Below are 27,953 nucleotides of genomic sequence, written 5' to 3'. Positions count from 1 at the left end.
TAACCATTCAAATCAAATCAATCTGGTATGAAACTTGTCATTTTGGAAATGATTAAAATAGAATCAAGCTCATTATATAATAATCTATGTCAGCTAGTCGCAGCCAATCGCAGGCGCATCTGTTTTATTTCTTTCGACATCTCTTAGACCAGCCTGGTTATTCTATAAATTACATACCGCCAATGTGTTGACTGCGCAGGTGATGTCTTCCATCAGTGTGTTTGGGTAGCAAGGCATGAACGTAGCGTCAATAATTGTACCATTATTTTCATATATATTTTGAAAATCTGATATATTGATCAAAGTTGTCAGTGAAAATAGGATATGGTTCCTTCCAAATTCAGACAGAGCAGAGGAACTTTTATTTTCCTCTGTTGTCGTGCCTACTAGCAGTGTCTCACTCCACTTTCATTAGGAAAGTTTACAAAGCCTGCTTACAAACTGAGCCCTTGTTTGGATATAGAGTCTAGTCCAAAATACGTATATTGTAATTTCTCAAAATAATGTAATCTCTTTTTATATTTATTTAGCTCATAAAATGCGACCCCTCAATTGGTCAATTTCTTACAGCTGTATGGTCTAGTATTACTAGCTGAGTAAGTGGTCTCACACAGGGTCCAGTTTGCTTAAGGCTTCAAATTAGTGGTCGCATGTTTAGGGATCTTATTTCTAATGTTCCATATTTCAACCTTCAAGGGCTGTTGTCAACAGGTATTACACAGTGCATTGGAAAGCGCCTCGAGCAGTTGAAAGCTGCTATTCATAAGGAACAGTATTCAATGTCTGACTAGGTATTCACACGTACTAGACTTAGCACCTGCCGATTGCTGATCACAATGCGCACTATGCTCTTACAAGTCTTGAAGGGATATGACATTTAAAAACAATTGTTTTGCTCCCAATGGAGGAACGATCACATCGGATAGTTCGATACATCTAAGCCATTTGTTTGCAAAAAATTTGCAGACAGTTTCTGCCACAGCAAAAAACGAACAGAGACACTGAGTTCATTACCAATTTTTTTGGTATTAATAAAAATTACAAATATTAGCTTTGTCATCATTTTAATGATTGCCTCTGAAACCTCAATTAAAGTTTTAAAGATTTTTTTGAAACCTCTCATGTGCAAAAAGTTGGTTAGGACCTACGCCAATTTGTAAATTATATTAGCCCTGTTTCTAACGCAGAAAAATTTGGAAAGATAGAAATCTCAGTTTAGGCAACAAATATTATTTGTAACCTTCTGTTTTTGACAGTAGACATTGTACATAACTAGTGAATACTCGGATGATAGTAATGGTATCAGTCAAATATATGGGTCAGCATCATTCACCCTTTTTTAAATATATCTGATGCGTCAAGTACTTTTTGCAAATCAATAAATTTACAGAGTAGTAAAGCCTGCCATGTTTTATTTCTCACATATAAATATCTGATAATTTCTGCATTTGGTAAACTTATTTTTTCAAACCTGATAAACTCAACTGACAAATGAATTTGTTTTAGCTGAATTAATTAATACGCCTCACTTCTCACAGTTAGTGATTAAAATGACTGTAACTTATTGCAAGCTCATGGTATAGTGTAATATTTTGTTTGATCGTTATAAAAGTAAAATGAAAAAATAACTTTTCATTTCTTAAGGAATCGCAATAAATAATTCATATTTTACTTAAGTTCCTGTAGTAAAAAAAATCAGAACATCAGTTTTAAATCATCGCTACACCTCCGGCAGCGATGCGTCACCGATGACCTGACGCGATTTAGTGTCTGAGCAAGAATGCTAGTTTACATCATTAACAGAAGAAGTCAGCACATTGTTGGTTAAACAAACAAAATCTTTTTACATAATAAACTTAATTCCACTTTTGATATATCTCATTTTCCAGCTCAAACTGGTTTTATTTAAAATTTGCTTTTGAATGATTACCATAAGACTTCATACAATCGGCATGTATATATGGACAAAGGTATTCTTACTTGCAACAGATATGATAAGGCCAGTGTTGAGCTTTGGTACTGCAGACAAATTATTTTAGGATAATTCTTTAGTTGATTAAATCTATTAAAAGGTGCAAGAGTTTTTCTAAGATTTAACTCCATTTATGGCCTCTGATTTCTTTGTCGTATTTGGCTAATTCTTTTAATTAAACCGCAGCATTTTTGTCTTGCGCAGTAATATAACAGCACAAAATAGCTGCACAATTGTTACTGCTATCACAATATTAATTAACAGTAGTAGAAAGTTAATATGCTGATAATAATTTAATAATGAAACAAAAGGTTTAGAAAACAGGTCATGACCTTCACCCAAAAAAAGCTAATGCTCATTGGTCGATCTATTTTGCGATATAACTCATCGTTTACTTGTGTAGGGGTTTGCAGTTGTGTGTAGGGGTGTGTAAGGGTGTGTAGGGGTGTGAGGAGTGTTTAGGGGTTTGTAGAGATATATAGGGGTGTGTAGGAGTGTGAAAGGGTACTTAAGGGTGTGTGTAGATATGTGTAAAGGTGTGTAGGAATGTGCAAGGGTACTTATGGGTGTATAGGGTGTGTAGGGATGCGCAGAGGTGTATAGGGGTGCGCAGGGATGTGTAAGACTGTGTAGGAGTGTGGAGAAACGTTAGTTAGGTATTTTCTTGATCTGTGTAGCCACGACTTTAGCGATCGTTAGTCAGGCCACATGTGTTTGTAAATTTTATTTAGCATGAGAGCCATATATGCTAGTCTAGCACCGTATCATAAAATATCTCACATTGAAAAATAAAATTTCCAATTTTTCAATAATAAATGCTTTCTCATCGCTTGTGAATGAATAGCTAAGCTCGTATTAAAGAAAAGCTTATGTAATGTTCATAGATATTGTCACCGCAATCTGATATGACTGAAGGATGTTATGTAATCTCCCATAGTAGGTTGGCCACTACCTCTGATAACTGCTGAGATTAAGAGCTGAAGTGATGAAGGAATTTTACTAACTCTATTAGTTTTGGCAACTAAAATTGCGCATTAGAGGAATCTCATCAGGTAAACTTTTTGTTTTCAAAATTCTTCAAATTATAAAAATCTAGCTACAACTTGTTTAATAATTATATATTATTTTACGCTACTGTTTCTTATACAAATTATATGAAACCATTTAAAGCAAATACATTTTAATATCAGGTTCTATTAAATGCTTTTGTCTTACATGTGATAGCAAACGTGAGGGTTTCTTGGGCTACAAATAAGCGTATACCACTTGGTTGATCCATGCCTATGAGTCACTCGGCCTGAGATCAAACAATGGTAAACTAATGAATGTAACCATGCTCTCGTAGGCTGTCAGTATAGTGTGCCTCGGGCTATTCATTTTAACCAATAATGACTGAGAATAACAGTTTTCTTCATCTGAGAAATTGAAATGAGATTTTGTCGATTGTTCATTTTGATGATCATCTATTCATCAGGAAAATAATTGGGTCAAGTTGTCTATAGTGGAATGACCGAGATACTTGAAAGCAATTTAGGTTTTATCTTTGTGTGGTTGACATCATCTATGGTTATTTTAAATGAGTCTTCAAAAGATTTACCCAAACCTTATAATTTTAGAGTTTTTCTATACATGTCCTTGTAATAGGGTGTAATGACAGAATGCATAGCAAAAGCTGAGTGCATCATCTGATGTTGCTAGGAAAAAGGGCACAAGGGAATAATGGATGGTGTTGAAAAACTGATTGATCAATGAAAACAAACTCTTTTAGACAGAAGGCTGTAACAATCAGCTATGGCAAACGGTTTAAAGTTTGTTACAAAGTATGCCAGCAACTGCAGCAACCAATACTTCTTGAAAAAGCTACAGGCAAAGTAAATTTAAAACAAACTAGCCACTATTAAATTTTAAGTCTTCTTTCTGATTGACATGAAAATATTGTCATTATTATAATTAGGCGTCGTGTGGTGATGCTTTTTTAGCTTGTTTCCTGTTGCAGAAAAGTATCATTATTTGAAGTTTGGTTTTTTAAAAGGGATTGCAAGCAAAAATACCATGCGGTCATCAGAAAGTTGCCTCCCTCTGCAAGTTCCATGCAGAATTGATTATTATTATTATCAGTCCAAAATATGTGTTGGATCTTTCATCATAAAATCAGAATAATTAGTGACTTCTATAATGTCACTAGAAAAATGCAAGTTTACATTTTGCTGCTGAGTGAATCTTTACCAAAATCGGCCCAGGGAAAAATAAATAAAGTGGACTCGAGGTTTTATCTGATCAAATTAAATTTTTAAACTCATCAAAACCCATTTGCTACTTTTCTGAAAAAATAAAGATGCCACATTAAACATGATTTGTCATTTACTCAGCACTTATATTGAAAAGGTCAATGTTTGTTGAGGTTGTAGGAGTTATGTACACAACGTAATCAGTATGTCGGAGGTAAATTGTGATATATTTGCAGCCTCGCTGCCAATACCAGTTCATTCTAGATCCATATATAAAGGAAAACAAGCGCATTTAGAGAAGAGTGTCATAAAGCTCCTCAAGCAAAAGTTGAAGCTACTTTATTTGATTGACTATAAGCTAGCCAGTATATGGCTCACCAATGTCTCCATTGACCAGCACAATGTTCACACTTGAGCAAACTGTGGGCGCACTGCACCCAATCCTGGCCATCAATCAGGATATGCTGGTATGAATCACATAACTGAGCGATGATAGGTTGGGGTTGCAATGTCTTCATCAACTACCCGGCTAGAAAAGCTGTAATTAAAGCTTAATAATCAATTTATAGCGTCGGTGTCTAAGATGAGATCCGTTTACAGATTCATCAGAAGAAAGTATAACTTTTTAGAAGTCCCACTGTAAAAATATACCCTAACAGTTATCATTTCATCTGGGCTGGTCAGGGACAAACCATTTTGATACCAACCACTGAGTATAAAAGATTTAAAAAGAACTTAGAACTTAGATCAATCTCCATAAAATAATGGAAAAGTTCCTGGCATTTGCTTTTTAGCTTATAACACGGTGTTATTAACAGCAGTATAACAGTCATTAACAATGGTATAACCATTGTTAACAACAGTATAACAGTCATTAATAATGGTATAACTGTTGTTAACAACAGTATAAAAGTTGTTAACAATGGTATAACAGTTGTTAACCACAGTATAAAAGTTGTTAACAATGGTATAACAGTTGTTAACAATGGTATAATAGTTGTTAACAATGGTATAACATCTGTTAACAATGGTATAACAATTGTTAACAATTGTATAACAGTTGTTAACAACTGTTATACAATTGTTAACAAAGGTATAACAGTTTTGTCAGTACAGATAGTCAAAATATCGAATTTCTGATAACTTGAAGATAAACTAACAAATTAAACTAAAACATTCTACTAAAACTAAAATTTCTGGTAGATTTTATTAGAAAGAATCGGTATTTTTTATCCTTTGCAATTGTTTTTAATATTTGAGGTGATTTAACTGCCAGAATGTTTCAAGATTAAAATAAATAAAACTTGGTCATCGTTAAAACTCTCAGATCAAGCGAAAGTGCGGTTATGATGTTATAGATGCAAAGAGACCGACAGAATAGAGAGTCGCATCGCTGCAAGTTAAACACAATAGCCGATATAAATAACAAGAGTGACAGACAGCTGAGCAACTAGTGATGCCATTTCAGCATGTATTGTACTTTTCAAAAGCCTTTAAACCCCATTCAAGTTTTATCAATTTCAATATTGAAAAATATTGACAAGCAAATCACTTCAAACATCAGTAACACTTTCAAGTGATAGAAAAATGCAAACACTTTCTGATAAAATCAAATAAAATTTTGTCTAAGTTCATCTTTAAAAACTAGAACAAATGTGATGTCATTGTCACAAAACCAAAAAATATTGATCCAGAATGCGCTGCCTCTTTAGTAAAGCACTCTTGTCATTCGAGTATAATCTATGAGTGGCTGCTGAATCATCTGACATGTGCCTGTTTAGTGCTGTGGCTAGAGACTTGCTAGTTACTAGCTGGTAATTGCTAGGATTAACCAGATCTGTCTACAACAGCCATATATTGGAGATAGCTAGCCAGCCACCACAGGGTGATAAATGACGTTTCGCGAGTACGCAGTAGGTACAAATGTAACAACCTGAAATGAATCACGGAATGGATGGCGGAATGGATGGCGTCGGCTTGCATCTGCTTTCAAGAATTCTGAAACAGAATCATTGCACTTCCAGTATAACCGGGTCAATCTATTTTAGAATAGGGATAGTCTACTGAAACGAAGTGTGTAGACTAGCCAACTCAACAACTTCTTCCAAATTAATTACAAAGTTTGTCATGAAACTGAATAAACATTAAAAAATTACGATATTTTAGTGTCCATCAGCTAAATGCATTGTAAATATCATTTAATTTTTTTTTACAGATTTCTTGCCAACTATATGTCAAGAAATGAACATTTAAACAGAAAAAAACAATAAATCTAAACAATGTTTGAAGTATGGGAAAAGTTCTCAGTTTTTTAAGTAGACAGTGCTCGATATAGAGCACTAGTATAAGAGTAAGTCATTAAATATAGTAAATATATTAAATAAATAGAGCAAATAGTATTACTAATTATGGTAGTGCTTGAAGCACCATGGACCATGTCCATGTTATAAGATAGTTGCACAGCACAAATCAGTGGGACCAAGCTCAAATAGACTGCAGTGTCAGATTTACACATTCAACTTCAGAAGTAGTAGACGTCTATTATGAAACTTTTACTATAATAAGAGCCGTTTCTTGAGAGCTGTGGCCGTCTGTCCACAGCAATGCTAAAGGCTGATTCACACTATATCGCCGTTAGTCAGCGTTTTTATTTCGGCGTTCGTCGTTGATTATGTGAACCGCGAGCCAATGGCATCGACAAAGCAACGCGGCCACGTCAGGAAAGTTTGAAGCTGTCAAACTACGCCAATATTTCGCCGAGCATTGATGACAGCTTTTCAAATGTGAACCATTCTGGCGATGGTAATTTGCCGTCACAGATAGCAAGATTTATTCATATCCCTTTATGATAGTTGCGGTGGGAGTAAATTTTGATTCCAGCACACGAAAACAAAAGTTTTTTCGCAAAAATTTACAAAAAGAAATGAGAACACTACATCACGAAGGATTTCCTGAAGCAAATGATGGAACAGATGGGTTTGTGATAGTGTGAATATCGTTATCATCGACAAACACCAAAGTATTGTGGCATTAGCGCCGCAATATGGCGATATAGCGTGAACCAGCCTTAAAGGTTTACTTGCAATTTGTAGGTGCAAAATATGGTGAAATGTGTTTACAAGCTCTTAAAGGCTAAAAAATAAACAGTTATTCACAGCCATCACGAAAATGCGGTAGTTTATAATCTCTGTATTTTGACGATGTGGTCAAACATTCTGGTTATTGTTGTAACATGTGATGTTATCACGTAAAATTCAAGGCCAGTAAAAGGCTCAATATAAAATATAAAACATCTCGTAGCACTAGTTTATGACAAACATCGTTTTCAGGTACGTCCCATTTGAGCTGTTTTGGAAAACAATCTACAGCGGTTTTGTGATGGCTGCAATTAACTGTTCTTTTTGAGCTTTTAAGAGCTTGTAATCCCATTTTCACTTATTTTTCACCTACAACACAGCAGAGTAAGACATAGTGAATCTTCTGATACCAAATAACTGTAATTGATTTTGTTGCAAGCCAATCTTTAAGAGCTTTAAGAAAAAAAATTGTCTCACATGAGAAATAAACCCGATGTAATCAACATTTCAGCCAAAGTCTCTACCATCAGCACCATTTAACCACCTTGCCATAACTAGGAATAATTGTTCACATAATTATTACACATGATGATCTCTTGTACTAGCTACTTACAAAACTGTCTAAGGGAGACACAGCTTGTTTCACTTGAATGTTGTTATGCACGATTAATTTTAGACTTTGTCTTCAACACCAGTTTTCAATTACTGTGTTTTCAATGCTGCTAACAAGAGAACTTAACCTGACCATCTGAGATAACAATGTTAGCTGTTCATTCTGCTTCATATTAATACAAAACAAGTCATAGGTCAATAACAAAGGTCAAATTCCGATTGAACTAAACCTAAAGACACAAACTCCTTGAGACATGAACTTACATAACTCTGCTACAATGCACTCTCTCATCTGAAAAGTTATTTAGAATTTTTCATAGTTTTTATATAATCTAGTCAGTGTAGCTTTGTAACAACTTACATGATTTATAGTACTTCTACAACATTCACTGTATTTGTATGATGCATTTATATTATAGATACTAGTAATGCTCATACAATATCACAGGCACAAATTTAAACAGAGTTAGAGATTTTGAGTTTAGTGTGCAGTATTCTAGGAAATTAACTTTCAGGTATTTTTGCTCTTAAAAAGCTTAATCATTGATTCAATATCATTGTATTTTGCCTATTGTATAAATCAATGTAGTGTTTGTATTTTGCTTTGCAACAATGTAAACTTTATATCTTAGCTGATTAGTTCAGGATCAATAAAATTTTATCATGAACTGCCAAAAAAATGTTGGCATGTGATAAATTTTCTTTTCCTTGAACGTGGATGGAGTACGTCAAAAGTATGTAATTAATCATGCATTTGTGTTTATAAAAAGAATTCAGAAAATGTGAACCTAATGTAAAGTAGGTTTGTCATAATTAATTTTATGATGACTTTTCCTGTGAACTTCGCAATGCAATTGAACTCATTTTAAGAAGTAGGCTACTAGCTTTTGAGAGCAAGTTAAAAGATAACTCGCATACAATTTTTAAAGATTTAATCAGAAAAAAAGAGATTTTTTGCCATTTGAGACTTTTTCGCTGTTTTAGGTAATCAGGCTGTCATGGTGTTTCAGGAATAATATCAAAAAAAGTTTATTGCGATTAAAATGCTAAAAAGAAAATTATTTTTCAAAAAATGATGTCAGTAGTCATGCATATTGTTTATAATTAATAAATATACTGTCTCATTGGCATCTGGTTTTGTATGTTCAACAGCATTTAGGGGAAAACAATGGGACAAATTTTGACGAACTTGTTTTAAACTTGGGCAGGACTTTTTCTACTGAGCATATTAACTGCAATCAAGTTTTGAGAGTCATGTTATTTTGTCAGGTCACCTAAAACAACAAGCAAAGTCTCAAACGATAGAAAAATATCTGTAACTTATGAATAAATTTTTTAAACTTTTACGTGAGTGACTTTTTAAACATCTAATGGCGCAACTTATCTGCACACCCATAAATCTCTTAAAAGGCTGGTTAGTTTACACTTGGTCTTTTTAGTTTAGAGGCTAGCCGCTAAAATATCCTATAAAACCAGAAAGACAGTAGAGAACTGCAGTCTGAATGACTAATTTTAAACATTAATGACAAGGAATTTGAAATAAAGGCAGGTATAACTCGCAGGTAGAATCAACTGAGAATTGTGTATTTGCTAAATAACCAGAGAAATCTGTTATATGTCTCTTACAAAGTTCTTTTAATAAACTTTTGGTAAATTACTGACAACTAGTTGGTTTAGCTCTGTAAACAGAAAAGTTTTTCATTGCTTAGGAAAAAAGATAAACTGAAGATCATTTTAATCTAAACATATTGCATGTAACTTTAACAGCATGCCATTTTACTTGCTCAATTTACTAAGCATCTATTTTGTTTTCTTAAATAGTCAAGTTTTGTCTATCATAGCCTTAGTGAAATATGCACATCTATTTTAGCATGAGTTCTAATGGTACAGAAAAGACAGCGCTGCTGGACTCTACACAAGACAAGATCAAATTATATGCAAGCGATGAATCCCCTTGTAGCGATGATTCTGCTACCGAAAAGCTACAGCCCAAGGTCTATCCTGTACGATGGTGGACTTTATTTATTTTCTCTTTCTGCATAGCCACTCAAAGCCTTTGTTGGGTAATATGGCCACCACTAAGCAACGCTCTTCTCATAGCGCATGGATGGGATGTCTCGGCTATTGGGATGGCCAATGCCGCCACCAGTGTCACATTTCTCATTCTCTCTCTTCCAGTCATGTACATCGTGGAAACTAAAGGTTTGTAAGAAATGTGGTAAGACCTGCCATTTCAGATAGGAATAGTTTATTATTTGTATAATGCATGTATGTTAAACAGCAGTTGCACTTTTATGTAAGAATGAAACATTTTAGTTTAAAAAAGAATGTTTGAGTTGATCTTTACTATAATAAGAGCTGTGCCCATCCGTCAGTCTGCGCGAAGCCACGATAAAAGAATTGGGAAAAAAGTTGCATCACACCGGATTGAACCCAGTAAATCGGGTCCACAGATTCAAATCAAAACAAACTACCAATAATTGTAATCAGGGCTATATTATGGAATAATTACGCATATGCTTATTACTCATGACAATCTCTCACAGTGCAGAAGGACTGCAATGCTTATAAGTGAAAGCTGGAGAGTTTGTGCTCTGAGCATGAATGCACCGCAGCACAATCCCACCTAATCTACTAAGTCTATCTCTAGTACTGGATGCGTTAAGACTTTGGCCCTCATGTCATGCGGCCTCACCTCACAATTTATCACTTTATTTGGATAAAACTAACTGTCTTTTCATACTTTCTAGTGAACAATATTAATTAAATGCCGTTAAATTAAATTTTCAACACTAGACAACTATAAACACAATTTATTTTTACTCTTTCAACATTTTATGAGTATACCTGTGCATAGATAGCCATATCATGTAATATATCTTAGAATTCTTGTGTTTTAACATTTCTCCTATACATAAGAATATATATTAATCTATCATTTGCATTAGGCAGGTTTTCTGTTGAAAACGACATTGCGTGTTCTGCCTTTATTAAAACTGTTTAATACCTCGATATAATCATATTATTATGTTTATTATTGTTTTTGTCTTGTCTATTTAATCATAAATAACAAAGTCAGCAATAGAAAGTCAGCATCTGGACAGATCGTCTTCAGAGTCAGTGTAATTACAGGTATAAGAGTGGGAGTTCTGGTTGCCTATTCTGCACTAACCGTAGCGTGCATCTTGTGGAATATCTCACTCTTTACACAGCTTTTCTGGTGAGTATTATAAAACGCATTGATTTGCCTGCAAATGTGCAAAAGAGGAAAGCAAAAAAAGGAATAAAATAATAAAAAGGAATAAATAAAACAAAGTGATTACAATAAGAGCTGGTTGGCAAGATATCGAAAGTAAAAATTTAGTAATGATTAAAAATTAATTTTATGGTTTTAAGAAAGGAGGGAATTTTGAGTTACATTCTGTATTGAAAGTAAGCCAAGAAAAAAACTCAAAGAGAGATGAACAATAAAAAAAAATTAAAATTTAGTTTTAATGAAAAATTCTTTTTCATATAATTTATTTGATAGAAAAGTACAAAAAGCAAAAATGAATACAAAAATCGAAATAATGTAAATTCATACTAATAAAATTAACTTACTATAAAAATAGAGAGCAGGTTTAATATGATAGAGATGAAACCGGCTGAAAAGAATATAGTCAGAGCAAGCTAGAGAATAATAGTGTAAACAATGAGAGTTGATAAATAATAAACAGCAAAGCCAATTGGAGGATTAGTGAATATTAGCGAATACCCGTTCCCTAGCTAAATGTTAATAGAATATAGTGGGCAGATAGCGGATTTGAGACTAAAGTATATATAGTTGAGAACAGATCCATCACAGGACCCAGGATAAGTTTCTACCAATTTCAGTACAGCAGAATTGTTGCGAGTCGAATAAGGGCAAAAACCAACATTGCCGAATGGAAAATCAAAAAGGAATATAAGAAATTGGTTTTGATACCAACAGATATGTTGCTACTTGCAGGGTGTTTGCAGTCGGATCATTCATAAATGGTATCGCCCCTTGTGTTACTGTGGCTGTACCAGCGCTTTTCTCTGTAACATGGTTTCCTGTATATCAACGAACCACTGCTACATCAATTTGCATCCTCAGCATTTCAGTAGGCTCAGTGGTTGCATACACAGCAGGTAAGTGACTGTTAACGCTTGTATATTGCTAAGTAACTACAACCAACATCTAATAAACTGATCTTTCCGCAATGTGAGGGAAGCTAAAACAAAAACAGGCCAATTATGTCAATAGTAGCTGTAGTATTATTGTATCGGGTTAGAATTTTAATCAAATTTAGGTTTAAAAAACATTTTTATGTTGTATTAGTGTTGTGAAACACTAGAATTGTGTAGTTAAGAGTGCAATATAAAATATTTATAAACTTTAAACTAAGCTACTGTTAAAAGGTAAGAAAACAGTTGCTTTGACAGTCTCCAAAACCTTTTAGAGCTTATGGACTAAATTCGCTATGAGTAAGGATAATTTAAATAATAATTTTCTTTTTCCAACGAAGGAGTCCAATTCATTTTACTCGCTATTGCATGGACAAGAAAGGAGTATTAAAAAGATAAGAGCAATATGCTTATAACTTTTTAACATCATGGAATAAGTTTAAACAGTATTTTTAAAAGAGATTATAAGATATAGAGTGTAATATAATGACAAATTGCTAGACATAAGAGAACTAGGATTGTTCAAGAATCTGCCATTTTTACTATGTATATGTAGCTTATAATTGTCTCTTAGAGATAATTAAACGTTGGCATGACTTTATTTCTGAAGCCTTGATGAATCAATACCTATTGTGAATAACTGTCTTATGAGAGAGAGAGGGAGGGAGGGAGAGAGAGGGAGAGAGAGGGAGAGAGAGGGAGTGAGAGGGAGTGAGAGGGAGAGAGAGGGAGAGAGAGGGGGAGAGAGGGAGAGAGAGGGAGAGAGAGGGAGAGAGAGGGAGAGAGAGGGAGAGAGAGGGAGAGAGAGGGAGGGAGAGAGGGAGAGAGAGAGAGAGTCGTTCTCTATTTGATGTAAATAATAAAGTTATTTTTAACCTCATCATGCAATTTATAACTCGCGAAGTTGTTTCTAAGTTTCTGTGTACACTACTATTGTCAACTTACCTTAAAGTTCCTACAACGTTTTTATAATGTATTTCATCCTAACTACTATTAGCCATAGTTCAGTAGCCAGTTGTTTACAATTTTTCATATTCTCACACTTTAGAATCCTATGTTTAGACTAATAATCACAGCTATAATATCACTTACGTTCTACATGTAGTATTTTAAATGTTGTGAAAACGTTGGCACATTTTCATAAAACAGTTGTTTATGTTTTGTTTGCAGGTCCATTGATCATAGGATGTAGGATAACATCTGAAGCTGTTCTCTTTAGGGATAACTTAACCGATAGTAAGTTCGTCAGCAAACATATATTCTAACTCTCTGATGTGGTGTTGCGATTTTTGAACTAATAGTTTCACTTTAGCCAAAGATTTTTTGTAACTTCAATTTTTTTGTAAAGTTGGTTGCTTCAAGGCATCTCTTTTTGGTAATTCAGCAGTTATTGTATGTCATGGAGGTTTCTAAAATCAGAAACTCAGAAAAATCACACACTAGAAAATCCGACTGTTTACTCTACACTAGTTTCCCTTCTGTTGGTCAAGTGCTTTCTTTTGGGTTGAGATTCATTATAACAGTTACAATTTTGGTTTCAAATCATAAAACTACATGGATATGTATTATATGTGCTTTTTACAAGCTAGAATTATTTTTTAGCTCATATCGATGAAATAGTGGATGGAATACAAAACGTCGGATATTTCGGTAAGTGCCACTACACTTACAGGTTCCCTCTGTTTTTACATGAACCTGTTAGCACTTGTTGAAATATGTAATGTAATTTTAACCTGTCTCAATAAAGTCAATTAGCTGTTTTATAAATAGTTAGGCACTAATCATCCTTTTTACTTGTTTCAGTACTTGGAGCCTCTGTACTTGGTCTCATACTCACCATCGCACACTTTCCTGCTGCTCCTCCGACTCCCCCGAGTATCGCTCAAACAGTGAAGCGTGAAGATTTTATTGTTGGTTTAAAGAAGTTGAAGAAGTGGGTCTTATGTTATAACATATAAAATGTGTGTTGTGTTATAGTGAACCAGAAGTAGGTGTTATGTTAGGACAAACAGGGAAAGGTTCTACGTTATATCATACAGGAATAATACTACATTTTGACAAATAGAAAATAGGCACTACATCAGAGCAAATATAAAGTAGGTAGCGGTACTTGGTTATAACAGACAAAAGTTTTTTCTGACTATACACTGAATAATATTATGACTTTTTGTGATTTTATATTTTAACTGAGTAAGTGCGATTGCTTTTGACAAATACTTTTGGAACTATTTTAATGCATTCCTCCTTAGATTTTCCATTCAGGTTTCACATGCTTCCAACCAGAAATCATCATAAAATTTTATACAAATCACAGTAGCAGTAAAAAAAACTGGCATGAAGTCGGAATGAGCTGTTACCATTTACACGAGTTTACACCATTTAAGGCGTAGAAGTTCTTTTGTGAACTCACCAACTTTACTCAATCTAGCTATAACCAAAATCTAGGTGATGTTCGGCTCAACTTTCCGCTAAGATACTGCCTATGCAGTGACTATCTTCTTTTTGTCTGCCTTTATCTTCTTTGTTTGCCTATGGTTATCCATTCATGTTTCTTTCACTTCAATTTTGCTCTAATAGTTTCAATTAATGGCTATATCGTTCCTCATTCTTTCTTACCTTGTCTATCATCCCCTCTATAGATCACAGCTCATTGTCTCCCATCTTTCTTGTAATACATATAATCACGGCACATTAGCACTTGAGTGAATTATTTCATTTACAGCCTCTATATCCTATGCTCTCAGGTTTGTTTTTTAATTCATCCTGTCCTACTGAGAATATTAGTAAATTATCTGATAGAGTTACAGTACATGTACTTTTTACTTCTATTCTTACTATTTAACTAGTAAATGACTAGCAACTTGAAGTCTCTTGTGTCTTTCTTTTTTAAAGTTTCCTCCATCTTATCCATCACCACATCGCTTGATCACCATAGTTCATCGTATTCATAATATTTCTATATGTATTTTCATTTATAATATTCATTTCATTATTGGCTAGCTTTATCTCCACGCTTTTTCTTTTGTCTCTTTTCATTATTGTTATTTTCCAAGTTTGACAGAAATATCAAACTTCCAACATATGTGTGTAATGCTGAGACTAAAATATTAACAGAACCTAAAGAGCTTGTCACGCGTAGCGACTATCTAGCTTGCAACAAACAAGGACACCAGTCATGCGTTAAATGATAGTTATTAATCAAATGTCAGGTTACAGATGTTGTTAGTGATAATTAATGTAACCACAAGTTATTAGCCACCAGACACTAACTAGTTACTAGCTCTGAAACAACTCTGGTTTTCAGTCAGCCTTGTGTCTTTTGGAATGTCCGCCACTATTTTAATGTGTTCACCCTTAACAACTCTGATATAAGAATTTTACATGAAGTTTTGGAGAAAGGAGAGTTTTTGTCTTCTAAAATATTTATTATGTACTAAGAAAGTAGTTATTTTTGAACCACTTGTTGCTCAACCCAGTGTAACAAACAACCTAACCAAGTCAATCCAATTTTTCATTTTATAATTACAGATGCCATAATTACATCAAACTTTAATGAGCCAATTAATGGCTTCCCAACATGTTGCATAACCCACAAAACTTTGGATTGATTGTTTTCTTTTTATATAAATAAATTTTTGCTATTAACAAATGCTAAATGCTTTCAGGAATTGATGATAATCGAACAAAAATGTTTATTTTAATTGGCTATTGAAAGGAAAGTTTATTCTGATTGGCTATCAAACAAAATGTTGTATTCTGATTGGTTATCGAACAGAAATTTATATTTGATTACATATCAAACATAAAAACGTATATTCTAATTGACCATCAGACAGAAATGTTTATTCTGGTTGGCTATCATACAGAAATGTTCATTCTGGTTGGCTACCAGACAGAAATGTTCATTCTGGTTGGCTATCAGGCAGAAATGTTCATTTTGGTTGGCTATTAGACAAAAATGTTTATTCTGGTTGGCTATCAGACAGAAATGTTCATTCTGGTTGGCTATCATGCTTGTAATTATAGCCATGCAACACCATAATCAGTTTGAATACATACTTATAAAATTAGTTTTTTTCGCATAATTGATATGATGAATTTAAAATGATTGCGATTTACTGGTGAGCTGTATAGAAAACCTGTTTAAAAGTTATAAGTTTTGCTATGGTATCATATGATATCACATGATATGGTATCATGAGATATCATAAAAAGTTAGTTGTTATGTTTTTAGTTCTGTGCTAATACTAAGCAATCAAAAAATCAGAAGTAGATGAGCAAAATTTTCAACCAATTTTGTGGAATTGGTTGGCTTTTAAGGCTGGTTGAGGAAATTTTACTAAGAGAAAATGTGAATTTACACAAAAATAGTTGCTAAGATAATATATATTACATAAACCGTAGATAAAAAACTTGCGTAACCACCTGTTTTTGATATAGAAGTGAAAGTGGACTATATAACTTGGTTATACAGTGATTTACAACATAAACATGTGTGCGGGTAAATCTTTCCATGGTTTGATTTATGCACAAAAACCATACTGAGTACACAGATCTTTTGCTAGATTTTCATGAAGAATTTGCATTATTTATGCAAAAGAGCTTTAGCTGTGAATCAGAGTCTAATGATTCTCTATTACTTGTAGCAACTACCAGTACTGGATCCTGTTTGTTCTCTTCAATCTCAAAGATTCAACAGTCTTTGCTTGGTTTCCTCTTATTGCAGTGCATTTCAGAGGCCTCGGGCTTGATGAGGTAAGACAAATACAAGATCATGCCTAGTGCTCTAGAAAGTGAACCTATATATAGTAGTCTGCAATATTATGAAAATCTTTGGTAATAAAAGAAATGTCAAAAGTTCTCTTTTATTCTAACCTTGACCCCTGGATGCAGATAAATGGCAAACAGGTTTTACCAGTTTTTTGTAGAATATTTTGTTGTTTTACTTTGTTGCAGACATATAAAATGTTGGTTATTAGTTTTACCAATAATATACAGCCCGCCAAGGCTAGGCGTCGGCTATCATATGGGCGGAGTTTAATGATCGTGCTTTGTTAGGATTGTGCTAGCCTGGGTTTCAGAGCTAACACAATTCTCGCGGAGCGGTCGCGTTGCCTTGTTAGGTTTTGGAAAACACAACTTGCTGTTATCGTGTCATTAGCTCATTCAGTCAGTAGGCCCTGCAATTCACAATAGCAAACCTTGAATTTCTACAATGTAGGGGTAACACTTAACTAAAAAAAATGGGTCCATGGAAAATAAAACATTTCAAATTATCTACTTTTAGTAATTTTGAAATTAGTAGGTATCGTAGTATATGCTTAAAGTTGAATATAATTTACCCAAAATCACCTGAACAACGGCCCTTTTTCCTAGATTTTGATTAATATTTTGCCATCCCTAATATAAAATGACAACGTCTTTTATTGTTGTCACATTATTTTACCTGGCCAATAAAATGGGACAGCAGGCAAAGCTGTGGAGTGTAGTTTTCATAATCAAAATCTAAATACTAAAGCGAATTTGGGCTATTTAACTATTGCGACTATTCATATAGTGAATGCTTGTAAATGGCAACTGGCTGATCATAACGGTGACAATATTGGGCAACTATATTTATTTAACAACAAAATGAAGCCAACAGATCAGTAAAATAACCACTATTGTTCATAATGTTTGTAAATTTACAAGGGGATTTATTCAGCATATTTGTTTGTTCGGGTGTCGGGTTCGGGTTCATCCCAACAGAGCTCGATCATTATGGTCCACCCAAATGATGCCCGTTGCGTATCCTTGTGGAGGCTGTATATCATTGGTTCTACTTTGCGGAGTACATGTTGCTGTTTAGAGAAATAAGCAAACCATCGTAAATAAATGTCAAAGATGTGCGCTTCCCATCAACTTATTGTAGAATTACTGTAATAATGGTCTATAAAGAAGTGAGATTGATCACAAAAAGGAGAAAAGTTGTTTGTGCAAACTAATAATGCTGCAGCTGTGGTACAGTCCACAAATAAAAAAGTAAAGTCCAGTTTTCTCCTTTTTGTATGGCTCAGGGGAAAATTTTAGAAAGATTTTGAAATGGATTAGGCAATTTACATGCACATAACTGTTTTTATAATATTAAGTCCCTATAACATAGACGGTCCTAGAATGACTAACGTTGTAAGAGCGCATACTATATATGACAGCAATGGCGCCATATGGCGTCGTAAAGTATACATATATAATATATATATACTTAATTTATATAATATGTATATACATATGTATATGTAGATGTGTATATATATACATATATAAAAATTGTTTCCTCACCCCGGATACCCCGTATGGGTGGTAAATTCTGCTCTAACTCGGGTCTCCTACCAGAGACCTGGGAGTTTGAGCACTCGCCTTAAGATCTTAGCTGTTCCCAATAGCGCACTTTTCTGCAACTCACCTGAGTTGATTGCTGTTGGTATTTGGGCAAGCCACATTTTATGCGCCGGTGTTATTGCGCCCAGTGCCCCAATGACTACTGGGATTACAGTTGTTCTTACATTCCACCATTTTTCAATTTCTTCTCCAAGAGGGAGATATTTCTCTACCTTTTCTTTTTCTTTGCTGGCTATATTGTAGTCATTGGGTTTTGCTATATCTATTATAGTAGCTCTCTTGTTCTCCTTGTCTACCACCACTATATCTGGTTGCTTTGCTAGGACATGCTTGTCAGTTTGGATGTAGAAGTCCCAGAGGATCTTAGCGCGGTCATTTTCATTGACCTTACCAGGAGCTTCCCACCAGTGTTGTGGTTTATTAAGGCCATACTCATCACATAGACTTCTATACACAACACCTGCGACATGATTATGTCGCTCAGTGTATGCGTTCCCTGCTAGCTGTTTGCATCCACTGATGATGCGTTGGATGGTCTCAGGTGCATCTTTGCACAGTCTGCATCTAGGATCGTCTCTAGTGTGATAGATTTTCGTTTGGAGTTGCCTTGTTGGGAGCACTTGCTCCTGGGCTGCCATGATTAGCGACTCTGTATTGGCCGTTAGGTTTCCTTTGTTCAGCCACATATATGTCTGGTGAAAATCGCCAACCTTAGATATTTGTTGGTGGTAAGCACCATGAAGAGGTTTCGTGTGCCAGTCAATTTCCTCATCATCAGGGCGTAGGTCCGTTGTAAGAGCAGCCGATTGAAATTCAGCTAGCAACTTATCCAAGATGGCCATGGAGGCTGCATGTGCTTTGATGCTTTGCTCCTCCTCTTTCACTGTCTGCTGTACACTTTTGAGTCCCCTACCGCCATCTTTCCTATCAAGATACAATCTAGTAGTATCAGATTTTGGGTGGAGTGCTCCATGCATGGTCAGCAGTTTACGAGTTGCTATATCTGTTTCTTTGATGGCTTCCTCAGTCCACTTTATTATGCCTGCTGGATATCTCATTACTGGCAGTGCGTAGGTATTTATTGCCATGACTTGGTTCTTGGCATTGAGCTGGCTCCGTAAGACCTGCCGAAGGCGTTTCTTGTATTCTGTAATGGCTATGTGACGTACCTCGGCTTCGTGGTTGATGTTGCTTTGCATAATCCCCAAGTACTTGTACCCTTCTTCTATATCTTTGATGGTACCATTTAGCATTCTTAGGCCATCTGTGAGCATAGAATGGCCTTTCTTAAGAATTAGCCTTCCACATTTCTCAATACCGAAGGTCATTCCGATGTCCTTGCTGTATACCTGAGTGAGGTGTATTAGCGAATCAATGTCCCTTTCTTTGTTAGCGTACAGCTTGATGTCATCCATGTAGAAGAGGTGGTTAATCTTGGTGCCACTCTTAAACTGGTACCTATATTGGGTCTTCTCCAGCATATTGCTTAGAGGGTTTAGGCCTATGCAGAAAAGCAGCGGTGATAAGGAGTCACCTTGATAGATGCCTCGCTTAATTTGTACACTCGCCAGCTTTTTGCCATTAACCTCCAGTTCCGTTTTCCATTTGGTCATTGACATTTTGATGAATGCCACAAGAGCTGGGTGAACATTTTACATACTGAGGCACTCAAGTATCCAACTATGGGGAATTGAGTCGTAGGCCTTTTTGTAGTCAATCCAAGCCATGGCAAGATTGGTTTGCCTTCTCCTGCTCTCTTGACAGATCGTCCGATCCACCAGTAACTAATGTTTAGCTCCTCGGGTGTTGCGCCCAATTCCTTTCTGAGCACTGGTCACATAGTGACTCATGTGCTCTTCCAGTTTGTCTGCAACTATTCCTGAGAGCAGTTTTCAAGTGTTGGGCAAGCACGTTATTGGTCGATAGTTTTTGGGAATCGGCCCCTGCTTTGGATCTTTTATCAGAAGTACAGTTCGTCCTTTGGTCAGCCATTATGGATGGTCACCTTGTTCTATTAGGCATTCCATCTGCTTAGCCATTCTAGTGTGATGTGATGTCAATTTCTTTAACCAGAAGGCTTGAATCATGTCATGGCCAGGTGCTGCCCAGTTCTTAATACGCTGCACTCTGCACTTGATGTCCTCTTTGCTGATGGTGAGTCCTTGCTGAGCCACAGTGTGATGATGGCTCTCTTTAAGCCTCTTCAGCAAATTTGCAGTGGTGTTATGAGTAGTCTCTTTCTCCCAAATGTCTTTCCAGAACTTTGAAGTGCTAGATCAGGGAGGCTCAGACATTGGCCTCTGCAGTTCACCTTTGAACTGGGAATACACTTTAGATGGATTATTGATGAACAGTTTGTTCATTCTCTTGTTATCCCGCTCTTTGGTGTACTGCTTCAGTCGTGCCGAGAGTGCTACTAGCTGTTGTTTGGCAGATTTTAGAGCTTCTATTGTGGCTTCCCTTTTTGGACGCTCCAAACTGTGGTTAGATCTTTCACTGAGCCTACTAACTTTTTTGCGCAAGTCCTTGATCTTATTTTGTAGCCTCAGCTGCCGGAGTGGAATGGCTTGAAGCCTTGTTGGCAGTGGCCTAATATCCATCTCCTTCAAGATGCCGGTTGCTGTACTGTAGATTAAGGCATTAGTCTCACTAATTGATCATGTTGAGATCGACTCCAGTGCTAAGTTAATGTCTTCTAACAGCTTCTTAGGTATGGCCTTGCTAACTCTTCGTAGTGGTACCCTGCTTCCATAATGTAGCAGCTGACATCTTGTTGATGATATTTTCCACAAGCTCTCTCACCCTAGGGTCAAGGTCCAAGTGCATGTCTTCTTCAACCCATGAGTCAATACATGATTGTGTATGCGTGACAGTGTCTGTTGATATGCACTCCTCGTTGGTTGAGGTTACTTGGGTGAACGGTTCCCCAATTTCATCTACCTCAAGTTCTGATATGCCGGACTGGTGCCGCTTGATTATGTTACTCCTCTGAGCTACAAGTTGCTTAGCGGTTAGTTGCAATTCAGGGCGCAGGAAGGACGCATCCTTCCCATGTAGCCCCACTTTTGAAGTTCACTCATAAAGTAGCACTGCATGAGGTCCGTGTTATCAGTTTGAGTCCATTTTAAACCAGTAGCCCATTTTTCACTGCCTTGTCCTGGTTCAGCTACAGCCAGCGCGGACCTTGTTTGATCGGGTGACGTCGGAGCCGGCATGGCTTTAGTTATTGCACTCATCATAAAGGTTGTAGACATTATACAAGCAAGGGTCTTGTCCAAAGACCACCAGAAAAGTGCAGTTGTTGGGGTTTGAACCGACGACCTAATGATCACGGTCCCGATGCCTTACCAACTGCGCTATCTGTCCTATATCTATATATATATATGTATATATGTATATATATATATATATATATATAAACATATATATACATATATATGTATATATGTATATATATATATATAAATGAAATAAATGATAAGCTATTAATAGTAATTCTAACAGACATTGCTGTTTACACACTTATTTCATTCAAGGATGAGGTTTTCAACGCTGATATTGCCTGAAAACCTGTCATCTCTGCAGTATAATTTTTTAAAAACAGCCAAGTCAAATTTGTTATATTTTATATATATACAATTTTATAAATAACCCAGTTTCTGCACGTTATAATTGGTTAATATACATGTACATGATAATGTATAAACTGGTGTTTTCTTGTATAACTCAATTTGTTAAAGAATGCACTTTTATCGCCGAGTTCGCCAATTTAAATCGTGTTTTAATTAGTTTGTTTCAATCTAAGGTAATTAAAAAAGCCTATGTAAAAACTGGAATGTTTTTTATAAAAACATTTCTAATAAATTTTACAAATATTTTATCCTAATTACTTTTTCACGACAGAGCATTATCTTTTAGCAACTTTGAGCTATTGATCGAAATGCATCAGGACTGTAGCTTTTTTCAAAATTCATGAATGAAAAATGGTTGAAATACAATGTACCATATATCATACTAGCTCCATAGTTGGACACTTAACTAATAGTTTATAAACACAGGAAAATCTTTTCTAAGCACAAATAATAATTAATTCATGCCTAAATATTCACCTTAATTTACAATTTTCTCTGCTATAATTTGGCTCTAAATATTTTAGACTACAGCGTCGTGGATATGCACAGTGGCTACAATAGCTGCTGCCATCGGTGTGTTCATTATAGCCATACTAGCTGATCATCACTATTTCAAAAGGAAGACGAAGCTCATACTGAAATGGTTTACAGTTGCATCAATAGTCTTGCTCCTTATCCTGGTCCTCATTCAAGACAAGTACATCCCTGTATCAGAAGGAGTCCTGGTCCGTAAGTGGCTAACAAATAACAGTCATTCTATTGGTGGTCAAAAGGAAGACACCTAGCAACTACATACTTGTAAATGTTTTCAAAAGTGCTCATATAGCAAAAAGGTGTCAATACGTTCTCACATTAGCTTAAACTAAAAATCTATGTTAAACTGAGGCAGCAACAGTTATAACAAAATTTGGCCTTGCCTTTCAATAGATTTTTTAACAAATTATAGAAAAATAAAAGCAAAATTTCTTATTTGCTAATTACCATAAAACCCTTAATTGAACGCCTCCTCTTTTTGACAGCCACTATGAGAGAAAGGTTCAAAAATAGAGTGCCACCCTTTAATTGAATGCCACCTCCATTTCACTGCCACTTTGACAATCTTTGATTTTTACAAACCCATAATATCAATTGATCAGTAGAAGAGTGTTCATAAAGTCGGATTAATAATGAATCGTTTACACCAGTAGCAATTAATTATCATGTTGTCCAACTCCAAGCTTTTTATTTTTTTTCGTTAATACTTTGAAAGCAACACCATGGAAATAATTAAAAATTTTCTCAGGCTAATAGTAGTTCCTCATTTTGACACGGTCTTGATACTTTGAAGTACATTATATAAAAAACTGTTTACCTTTACGATGGTAAAAAGGTTACGTTTAGCAAGCAAGACTTTTACCCGTTGCATTTGTGCTAAATGCAACGAGTAAAAGAATTGCTCTGTCAAAGAATTGTTTGGACGTGAATATTGACTAGTTCAGCAGTGTAGAAGAAGACTTGAGATAAGAAAACATTGCGGAAGGTATTGGATAACCAGAAGATGTTTGTTCCATCTGCAGCAACAATCAGAATGCAGCTGTCTGAGCAAACGATGCAACTATTTATGTTTTAAAAACTTTAATTTTTGTTTCTGCATGTAATACAACTAAGTGTGGTTTATTTATATCACTTGTTTATGAAAATATATTTGTAGCATCTGATCAGTTATCATTATATAACTAATCAATTTGCAAATTTATAGCATATTATTTAATAGCATCCTTGCGGTTGTCTTAACACGATTAACAATGGATCGTTGCTCATAACTCCTCTTCTATTGCACATTAAAATCTAGTTTTGGCTGCAAACTGGAGCAAACATATCAATGAGTAAAATAAGCTTTTATTCAACAATGTTAAACACGGATGTAAAATAAAAACATGTCTTTAAATTCATAAAGAAATAAAAATTGAAAGCTTCGACAAATTGCAAAGCAGGACACAAGCTATAATATCACTGCAAGTTAATTGCAAGCAATCAATATCAACTGGTAGAGATATTTCTCGGTTTCTCAATGCATATTTATTGAGAGATCGTTGACAATTTGAAGTTATGTTAGCAGATTTATTGCATCCAAAAGTTTTAATATCGCTCCCCCAAACAAAGAGAGCAAAATATAGACGACATTCGTTTCACCCATAATAGGGCTAAACTTATCGTCCCACAATTCTGCCGAGCCATTGGAAAAATACACCGCCAGCTTCTATTTGAATGCCGTCTTCAATAGACTGCCACTATAGAAGAAGGGTTAAAAAAGAGAGCGCCATGTTGTTCAGTTAGAGATTTTACGATTTACATCGATTAGTTAGAGGTTTTACGGTATATATTGTTCAGTTAAAGGTTTTATGGTATATATTGCTTAGTTAAACTAATAAAAGCACTTTAATATTAAAGTTAAGCTTTTGGCCGTTCATCTTCAGCTTTGAATCCATGGCTTTTAAATTAAAAAAAGACTACGTGTATGACTTATGCTCTGCAGTCTTCTCTCACAGCTCAAATCGCAGTTAGCAAAAGGTGCTTTTAAATTACTAAAAATGATAGTACCGCTTCATAAAATATCAAAAGTCTATTATGACCTGGGTATGCAGCAAACATCCGTTTAGTTCTAAACAAATCTAAAAACTTGGAGTTATCCTCTACATGGCAGTGGTATATGGCTGATACAGTAATTACTTTATTGATAGCCAGTGAAATAATCCAATAATACACTTTTTAATGTATCTCTAATGTATCTGAGACAAAGAAATTGTTTGTTTGTTGTACCTTAAAAACTTAAACATTTACAAAGATTTCTGGGTCCAGCCTTTTTGTATGCATCAACAAGCATTGTCACTGTCAGTAAAATTTACTTAGCTCAATTATATTTTGCTAAACTTAAAGAAAGCTATCATAGTTTTGCAGCAATTGTATAGAGTACATAATTTGAATTTCAACTTAGCACAGGCAGCCAATCACTAACCACTACAATTCCAATAAAAGTCTCTTGAAACCGAAGCTGTGCATGTTTTTAAGAGAGCCATTGTTGCACAAACAATGGCTCTGTGATCATAGTTAGACATGTCTTAGTTTAGTGGGAAGGTAACCTCAGGGAATACAAACATACCCAGTCGCAGCGAAAAAATTGAGTTTGGATGTCATTCTTGTCACCGCCAGTGGCCTTTTGTGAGAATTGAACTTTAATTGACTCGCCGGTTGACTCGTCGGTTGACTCGTCGGTTGACTCGTCGGTTGACTCGTCGGTTGACTCGTCGGTTGACTCGTCGGTCGACTCGTCGGTCGATTCGTCAGTCGATTTGTCAGTTGACCTGTTGTTTGCAAGTCAGGAGTTCTAGATCACTAAGCTACAACTGATCTCTAATTTAACATACAATTTAGTTCAACTCATGAAATCTAGCAGACAGGTTTTTTGTGGCGGACTGTTACAACTTAGCTCCCCCTAATTTGAGTAATATATTTCTACTTTATCATCATTCAAGTTTGCAACAAAAAGTTAATAAATGCATTTTCTTTGTTCTTTCAGCTGTGCTATATATTCTGCTTATTGGAATTGCTGTGTCAACTCAGTCTATATTTCCCATCTGTGCGGAACTAGCCTGTGAGTATGCATATCCTGTGTACGAGGGGCTGACGTGCACCATCCTACTTATTGGCAGCTACATGATAGGAATCGTCTTCTATTGCCTTTTGTTTGTGCCAAAATTGGCTGATGGTGAGTTTTAAGCATTAATGTTTTATACTATTATATTAATGCAATAAATTTGTAACATATTACTGGAAATATATTGCTGGAAATATTTTCAGTACTATCTTTAATTGGTGCGTCATCTTGCTTGTCTTGGCAAGTTGCTTTGCTTGCAATGACAAGTTGTCCTGCATGCATTGGCGAATTGTCTTCCTTTCATTTCTTAGCATTCGGTGGCACACTTTTAAAAAATCCCTCATTCCCAAAAATGAAAAAAATTACTGTACAAAAAATACTTGTAGCACCACCACATTATGCTAAAATGGTTATGAAACAGAAAATTTTATTTCAACTGCAAGCATTGTCCTTGTAAAGCAGAAGGTTGTAGTTTGGTATGCTTGGCCATGGTTAGTAATACAGGTTGATTGTAAGTTGAAAGTAATGTCATTCTCATCTACTTGGTTTACTAAAGAAAACCTAATGTTATATTCAAAGCATTACTGCATGTCATGCTTGTTTATGTAAAGATTTTTGTTTAGCAGTGTCTAATAATCATTGTGACAAGAAATTTTACTGCAGCAATAATTATTGGCATGTGGTTATAGCCCTTAAGCTTATGAATATAACTAATGAATCAAAAGCTTTGCTTCCTGCTGTCTTTTAACATAAAAGTTCTGATGCTCCAGCAATAATATATAATAGTGCACGACTCGGCACATTTTAGTATTATTTGTAAATAGTCTGTTGCTTAAAGGCAGAAAGAAATAAATCTAAAATTAATTTTGGAACCCAATCAAAATTTTGAAAACTCTGTAAGTTTTCATGTCACATTTTTAGGTATTCCGATGTAAGATGCATAGTTTTCTCAGCATTACTTACTTGTAGTTTTACTTGTTAGTGTGACGCCTGATAATTCATTTTATGCATCAGTGAATATTACCTGATAGTCTCTTATGAATATAATTTTTGGGACAGCTAGTAAAAAATAGGTGATAGAATATTGTTTGAAGACAGGTTTTGCTTTTTGAGAAAGCACAAGGTGTCTTGAAATGGTTCCTTTCTGCTTTAGTAATCGACTACTGTGTATGGTATGTAATTAAAGTCTCAATGAAACCCTGGAAAACAAGCATACAAGCTCAACTTTTTAAGCGTGTTAAAATATCTGAGTTGTTTGTGACTCAGAAATAGGGCAGTACAAAATTGAGGCAACCAAAGAAACTAATAGTTTCCTAAAATATTGTGCTGATTAAACGCAGAGAGTAAGTATCTTGAAAGTTGAATGATTAGTAGAAGTAGTAGGGGTCTAAGCTAGTAAGCTAAATTTTGCAAGTTCAAACTATGTATGTTGCAATCTTTTTTCCAATCTCTATCCGTGGCTTCAGGTGTAAGGGTACAGCTTGTACTATAATAAAAGTTAAAATATGTACCAATGATTTCAACTTTTTCAGACACCGGATGGATGACGTGGCAATGCCTCTTTGGAAGTATCATTGCTATGCCGCTGCTCTTTCTCCTCAAGGATGACTTCCGTCGGCTCAACTTGGACGACAAACCTGACACTCTAAACAAGTCGTAAAGTATAGCTGGACATAAATTAAAAACTTTAAGCAACTTATCATTCCATCTTATCTTTATGCACTTGAAGCAATTTCTTGTGAAAACTGAATCTTTTCATATCACCGTAATGGTTAGTGTGGATTATGTCAAAGACTAGATCAACTAAAATGTCAAATTGCAATAACATATAATATTTTTGTGTGGAGTGAACCAAAACTAAAGTTTGGAGTAGCAGTTACAAAAAACCACAGATTTAATTGGTTTGTGATGTTTGCCAATTGACCTGCTACCTCGTACTATTCACCAGCAAAGGCCTACAAGCTTCCATCATAACACAGATTCTATTGGTCTACTCTGTACTAGCCAGTTGGAGTACAGGCTAAAGCCAAAGTTTTTTTACATTCATTACACTTGATAAGCCATTCATTATAAAGTCTCCATATTATTTGTATATGTGTTTGACCTTTGAACTTCACCTCAAGGTTAGTGTTTTGTATTGTTCTGGTTACAAGTAATGACTGGATGCAATAAATATTTTTCTATCTCAACTCGTAATTCTTTATCTCTCCAGAAGTCTAATTGCAGCTGAGT

The 27,953-nt window shown here is 35.2% G+C and overlaps 1 protein-coding gene across 1 annotated transcript in view; it reads left to right on the top strand.

Annotated features, from left to right (window-relative positions):
- Positions 1-27,953, top strand: part of LOC137393685 (solute carrier family 49 member 4 homolog) — a 33,976-nt gene extending 6,023 nt beyond the window's left edge. The window contains exons 2-11 of the mRNA XM_068080328.1: positions 9,760-10,091; positions 11,022-11,109; positions 11,878-12,041; positions 13,248-13,313; positions 13,680-13,727; positions 13,881-14,010; positions 16,724-16,832; positions 22,612-22,816; positions 25,644-25,832; positions 27,254-27,953. Coding sequence (XP_067936429.1) covers positions 9,761-10,091; positions 11,022-11,109; positions 11,878-12,041; positions 13,248-13,313; positions 13,680-13,727; positions 13,881-14,010; positions 16,724-16,832; positions 22,612-22,816; positions 25,644-25,832; positions 27,254-27,381 — 1,458 coding nt within the window. The 5' untranslated portion in view covers position 9,760 and the 3' untranslated portion in view covers positions 27,382-27,953. The remainder of the gene's footprint in view (positions 1-9,759; positions 10,092-11,021; positions 11,110-11,877; positions 12,042-13,247; positions 13,314-13,679; positions 13,728-13,880; positions 14,011-16,723; positions 16,833-22,611; positions 22,817-25,643; positions 25,833-27,253) is intronic.

Source organism: Watersipora subatra, chromosome 4 (genome assembly GCF_963576615.1).
Source record: "Watersipora subatra chromosome 4, tzWatSuba1.1, whole genome shotgun sequence".
Taxonomy (NCBI): Eukaryota; Metazoa; Bryozoa; class Gymnolaemata; order Cheilostomatida; family Watersiporidae; genus Watersipora; species Watersipora subatra.
The sequence above is the reverse complement of the archived record's forward strand: the minus strand, read 5'-3'. Positions and strand labels throughout refer to the sequence as shown.